Source organism: Poecilia latipinna, unplaced genomic scaffold (assembly GCF_001443285.1).
Source record: "Poecilia latipinna isolate Pla-1442-1.1 unplaced genomic scaffold, P_latipinna-1.0 Scaffold619, whole genome shotgun sequence".
Lineage (NCBI taxonomy): Eukaryota > Metazoa > Chordata > Actinopteri > Cyprinodontiformes > Poeciliidae > Poecilia > Poecilia latipinna.
This window is the reverse complement of record NW_015113235.1, coordinates 106,917-113,535: the sequence shown is the minus strand read 5'-3', so window position 1 is coordinate 113,535 and position 6,619 is coordinate 106,917. Positions and strand designations below refer to the sequence as shown.

At 37.6% G+C, this 6,619-nt stretch overlaps 1 protein-coding gene across 1 annotated transcript in view; it reads left to right on the top strand.

Moving 5' to 3' along the window:
- mettl25b (methyltransferase like 25B) overlaps positions 1-2,811 on the top strand; it is an 8,770-nt gene extending 5,959 nt beyond the window's left edge. Inside the window, exons 6-8 of the mRNA XM_015043169.1 lie at positions 186-949; positions 2,004-2,188; positions 2,281-2,811. Coding sequence (XP_014898655.1) covers positions 186-949; positions 2,004-2,188; positions 2,281-2,366 — 1,035 coding nt within the window. The 3' untranslated portion in view covers positions 2,367-2,811. The remainder of the gene's footprint in view (positions 1-185; positions 950-2,003; positions 2,189-2,280) is intronic.
- Positions 2,812-6,619: the final 3,808 nt, after the last annotated feature.

Sequence of the window (6,619 nt, the reverse complement as noted above, 5' to 3'; positions counted from 1 at the left end):
TGCTCTCTATATTTCAACTACAGCTACATGAGAAAATTTTCTATGATTTCCTAATGTTTTAACATTATTTAGTCATTGAATGTTGGATGGTTTGTTGGTAATTTTTCAGTAAAAATGTGCATCTATCTCACCCCTTGTTGGTCATTGTCAACAGCCAAACAGACTAACAAAAATCTTTGTCTCAGAGCTGCTCCTTTCAACTTCCTGAAGCACACTCCATTCCCCGGCACATGGCTGGTTGGGTCAACCCCAGGGCATCATGGGAAGGTTTTATCAAGCAGCTGAAAGATGCACATCATGTCATTGAAGTACCCCAAGCTTCATCTGCACCCATGAAAAAGAGACGTTCAGATCTAACTCAGATATCACATCCTGAAGATCCTTCCCACGATTCAAAAAGTGGAGGTGAACAGATTTTTTTTGAGGGAAGCTGCTGCTCACACATGCAGGCTGTCTCTGAACCCGGTATAAACCCAGAGGAAAGCCGTCTGCAGGACTATCCGGACTTTGTCTTGACTGGTCTGCACGCATGTGGAGACCTCAGCGCCACTCTCCTCCGCCACTTTGTCTGCTGCCCTCAAGTTCGGGGCATCACCTCTGTGGCATGTTGCTACATGAAGATCACTACCAAAGAAAACCCCACCCCCCCAGGACTGATCTCACCTCCCAGTCCACCCACACCTAGCACCAAGTCGTTTCACTTTGAGTTTGGCTACCCAATGAGCTGCTGGGTGAGAGGGTTGCCTGGGCACCAGCTCTCCTATAAAGCACGAGAGGGGGCGTGTCATGCTGTGGAGGACTATGTGCGGCGGCTCAGGGAGGAGAGTGAGCAGCTCAGGACACATTGTTACCGGGCAATACTGGAGACGTTCATCAGGGATGCAAGACCGGATCTCCGCAGGGCAGGAATCCAGACCATAAAGAAAGCCCACTTGTTACCTTTTACTGAGTGAGTCAACACTGTAGCCTCCAATCACTCGTAAAGGTTTCATTTGTTATAGATTCATTGTTATATTTTCATGATACAGTAGAATACATTTCCTTAAATGTCTTATTCATCAGTAAAAACACTAATTGTCATTTCACAGCCTGAAGAGCATTATTAGTGTTTAATTTAAATTTTTAAAAAAAGTTAATATTTATGCAAGTTATTTATTATTCAGTACAATTTATAAATACAAATAGCACCAACTCATAACTATGTTAAACTGACAGCACATTACAAATAGAAATATTAGAAAATTGTTGGGACTGGAGATGCAGCGACAAATCTTCTGGTGATTGTTATCAGCCGATATTTCAGCTGATCAACTAGACTGTTGGCCTGTCATTCAAAGCTCCAAAAATCCTTCTTTTTTTTTTTTTTTCAATCAGTAAACACACCAAAAGTAACCAATGACATGTCACAATGACTTTAACCCTCCAGTGTGGATCCTGTAACTGAGTGATGTAGACGTCTTGTTAGCTATTTTTAGTATCAGTGAAGTAAAATGTCTTCCTATTCCCACTGTTGGAGGTACATCCAATCAGCTCCAAGGAAAATAAATGGCACTCCTATGGCTGCTTTGCGAATGCCGGCCAATAGTCTGTCAAGTAGCAAAGCACCCATGTGTTTCAGCTTTCCAAGCTGAATTTTCTTTTAAGTACAGAATCTTCTATGGAAACATGTGAATTAGCTAACTTTCCACAAATAATTGGAGTTAAGTTACAGAGAAGAATCTATGAATACTGACCCACGAATAGATGGGGGTCAACTGGAACAGTAAAACTCTGTTTTACACAGAGAGGTGCTTCTGTTCCTAATGTAAGTAATTAATTACTGGTCACTGGCAGGAAGACCAGATAATATGTAGATTTATGTTCTCATATCTTTTTATGTACTAGTTCTTACAGAGGAATTAGAAGTTTTTGTCCTGATGTGTGTGTAGACAAATTGACTTGTTGAATTTTTAAAAAGTTTCCTAGTTCATGACCTGTTCATTGACTTCCATTGTTTCTGGTAGATATGCCCGACTGGGCCTGCCTCGGGTCGGCCTGCCTGCTGATTTACCCCTGGACCAGGAGCGGGTGGAGGCCATGTTGAAACAACAGAACAAGGTGGTGGTGTACTTCACTTTGAGCCTGTTGCTAGCTCCTGTGGTGGAGACCTTGGTGCTACTTGACAGGATGATCTATCTGGAGGAAAACGGTGAGCTGCTAGATAATCTAGAAGGACTATTTCTCTTACAGTTTTGTGTAACTGAACCCCCCGACTGAATATAACATTTATTATCTCTACAGGTGTGGACAGTCAGCTTATTCCTCTCTTTAATCCAAACTTTTCTCCAAGAAACTTTGTCCTTGTTGCTGTGAAGCCGTCCAGATAGTGTGAACAAACAGAATCCATCTAATTGTTAACCTGTTGTTTGCAGCAATATCAAGTCAGGAAGATAAGGGATTGTTTCAGGAGATGGATTAAGTGTCTTGTATTCATAAGGGAATGCAATAAACTTCATATGGCACATATTCATGTGGGCCATATGAAGTTTAGAACAACAGGTTGATATAGATTGTTGTGTAAAACTCTCTAAGCAAAACTAGTAAGGAATAGCAGTATGTTATTTAAATGAAGTCTTTCTACCATTTAGTGAAGATGTGTTTGACATGTGGTCTTCCAATGTTTTTCTCAGGGTTTGGTTTCAGTTTACAGAAATAATTGTTGTGACATCACTTGTTTTGTTTTCAGGGTTTTTTTCATGAATGCTTTCTTTGTTTCTGTTTTGTGTCTTAATCTGAGAGCAGAAATAAAACGTTGCTTTAAGTGGAACCAGACAAATCCTGTTTTATGTTTCTCATTAATCTTGTTTACAGAGTGTAGATTTCGCGACTTTATGCTGAAAGGTTTGTGTGGAGCAGTTTTCTTAAATGTCACGCAAATGTGCCATTGCATTTCAAACACTTTAAGCAAAGCAATTCATAAATAAGAAATCAAATTTGCTGAGAAGAAATTTGTGGATTCTTATTGATTTAATCAACATTCTAAGAGTAATCCATTTCTTTCATCTTGTGGGTCTTTGATTTCACTCTTTTAAAGGTGAGTCAGGATGTCATCATAGTAACAAAGAATGAGACTCATTCTCTCAGATGAAGGCACTAATGTTGATTAAGAGCAGCTGCAAGCTTATATATGCTGTGTGTAAGTATGTCACCAGCCTTTCACAAAATTCATTCTAGTAAAGTCTTAGGAAACAGCATCCAACCACTCTTAAAAATCTGAATGTGATCAATTCCATGCTTTATGGTGCAAATTAGATGTTTTTTTTGTTCTATTTTCTAGTACTATTTTAGTTAGGGCCCTGCAACGTGTCCAGGGTGTACCCCGCCTCTCGCCCAGGACGTTAGCTGGAGATAGCCACCAGCAACCCTCCCGACCCTACAAGGGACAAGGGTGTAAGAAAATGGATGGAAGAATGGATGGATGGATGAATTTTAGTTAGGAACAGTGCATATTAATGAACACATAAAAACACAGTATTTGTAAGTATGCCAAATTGTCTATCCCATATTTTCTATCACGGCAGATTGATGATAAAATACACATGTAATATGCTAGAAGTGTGACAAAAGTTCCCCTAAAAGACACACAGAAGATGTAAAACAATAAAACACAAAGGGAAGTACAGCTGACGCAGAGCATGACAGAATAGGTAATTTATTTCGGAGAACTTTTAAGAAGTCACACATTTTTTTCTTGTAAAATAAAAGCATAATATCTAAACACCTTGCATTCTTAACAAAGAGTTGCAACACTGTGGACTTCTGGAAACCACAGTATGTTATTTATCTGAACTGTTTCACATCTTACATGCACATTTGCAATGGAGAGAAAAAAAAAAGACAGCTTTTACTTCATCTTCGCTGCCTGAGTGCAAACACGTGCAGAAATTGCTTACTGCCTGTAGCAGATTAAAATAATCTTCTTCCAAGGAAGCTTGGACACAAAGTTTCCATTTGATTTCCTGTAACCCATTTAGAAAGATATTTGCTTCCCAATTACATAAATTGATTATTTTAAATTTGCAGAATTGAAAAAAGCTGTGGAAAATACCATGTTTTATTTGGACTGAAGTTAAGAAAAAGGTTCAAATCTTCATACGGGTGTTTTTTTTTTTTTTTTTTTTTTCCATTCACACCTTTCCAGGTATGGCTCATCAAGATAATAGAGGAAATTAAGCACGTGTCCCAGATTTAGTCACTCTAAAAACCATTCTGAATGCGGAGCAGCAGACAATGTATTAAAAAGCACAGAATGATAGACACTTTCATAGCTAGACTTTGCGTTTAGAGTTTGCTTGGTTCAACAGTGTATAAACTCTTTGCAATGAAGGCAAAAATCAATTTCCACTTCTTGGAAGAGGTTTAGGGGGGATTGGCAATAAGAAGCCCTGTTCTTATTCCATTTGGCAAAAATAATATTTTTATTAAGTATAAAAAGAAGGTTAATAAAACTATCAATACTTTCTGTTGTACTATTGCATTTTTATGAAAGTTTAATTTGTCTGTAGAAATCTCAAAGCGTTAGTCTACGTCAACTGCCTGTGCTTGAAGGACACAGTTGCTCTGTTCTTGAATTGTGGGCGGAAGCCAAACAAAACCTTTCAGAAGGCCACAAAATGGGCCTTAGACCACATTGTGGACCCCCTTGTTTTAAGTACTTGCCCCTTGGCGACACTAAAACATTTAGTGGTATGTGCATGTGCGCATTTTCTCAGAGCTTTGTCGTCAAACATAATTTGCAGTTTTCTGTAATTGTTTGATTCATTCATTCACCAGTAAATATTTTGGGTCTTTAGCAATCTGTAAATCTGCCTTCTTTCATCACGTAACTCCACCACCATCTTCTCACGGGCCATCTTATCTAAGAAAGAACTGAATCAGAAAGCAGAGGTTCACATGTTGGATGATTTAACAATAAAAAATGATACAATTTGTTTACTTACTTGGAGTGCAAACGTTGGTAATCTCTCTGTTGCTTTGTTGGTGTTCCACCTTGAAGTTTGATTTATTGTGCCAACTTTCTGCAGCCCATTTTTACCCCACAGATCTCACACACAACAAAAGGTTTAATCACAACCAACTGTTGCCCACTGACATCTGGACGTTCTGAACTGAGAACTAAGCACACACAAAAAAGGAGCCTCTGAGCTAAAATAACATACATAGAAAAGTTTATGAAACAATTTTGAATCTAGTTTTCAAAACAGTGTTGTTTAACAGATGCTGTATTTGAATAATTTTGGAATCTGTAATTTGAATGTGCAGTTATAATGCTTTTCCCTTTCTTTTTAAATGACACATAAAACCACATACTTACAAAAAGAGATAACTCACACATATTAGTTTAGTTAGAAACATCTAAGGCTTGTCATGAGAGTCTTGTTGGGAAATGGTAAAGACATCAATTCTTCCTGTTGCGTAAGAGGTGGGCATCAACAACTGGAACTCCCCAAACCACAACGGCAATTTGTGCCTTGAAAACTGAAAGCTTTTATCCTGCTCATTCCAATAAAACAAATGAAAAAAATATATAAATTCCATAAAAATACTACTTATATAAGAGTGAAATTGATATAAAAAAATTCTACACAGCCTTGTTAAAAATGCTTTCATGACCTAAAACAGAAAAATTATTTTAAAACTTTCTGCCTTTAGTGGCAGTTTGTTAAAAATAACAAACAATTCTCTTCAAGAGAATCAGGGGAAAAAAATAAAAAGTTCAAGAACCTGGAAAAGTGTGAACAATCTTAAATGAATACTTTGTTGAATAACCTTCTGAATTAATCTCAGCCTTTTTTGAACCCTGGTTAGGCCCAACCTTTAATAATATAGTGCAGCCATTGTTTTAGTGACTTTGATGTATGATTGGACTCACTGTACAAACATAGAATATGTCTTCATCATCAACTTTGGGACCCAAACCTAAAGGTTTTGGCTTGAATCTGGTAAAATCATGTTAATGATTTCATTCCAAATTACAAAAAGTCTTCCACCTTCTGAAAAATGCAGCTCCACAGCATGATGGTGCCACCACTGTATGCTAGTGTAGGTCTATGGTGTTCTTCTGGTGTTCTTCAGTGTGCTTGGCCATTTGGCCTAAAGTTCAAGGTTGGTTTCATTAAACCATAACTCATTCTTCCATGAGGTTTTGAGACATTTTATCCAGGCCTTGGTGTTTTCTTTTGAATAAAAAGCTTCTGTCATTTTGCCCTACTTCATACTCCAAAATGGAAAATAGTCTAGACGGTTTTTAGTTAATTAATAATATAAGACATATGTCACATAGAAGAAAGTAATTTTTTATCCATTACAAAAACTTGGCATTTTAACATGACTGTGTAAATGTTTTATGCACATTCTGAATTGAGAAGTCTTGGTACTCTAAATGGTTAAAGGACTTTATGTGGAGACAACAAGCCTTTCACTTCTGCATCTCTCATGCTTACTAAATTATAACCACATGACAAAGACATGCTTACTTTCAAAACACATTCTCCAAACATTGTGTTTTCGCCATTAACATTTTATATTATTAATAATGATTAAAGCAGTGGTTCCCAAACTTTTTCTTCTGCGCCCCCCC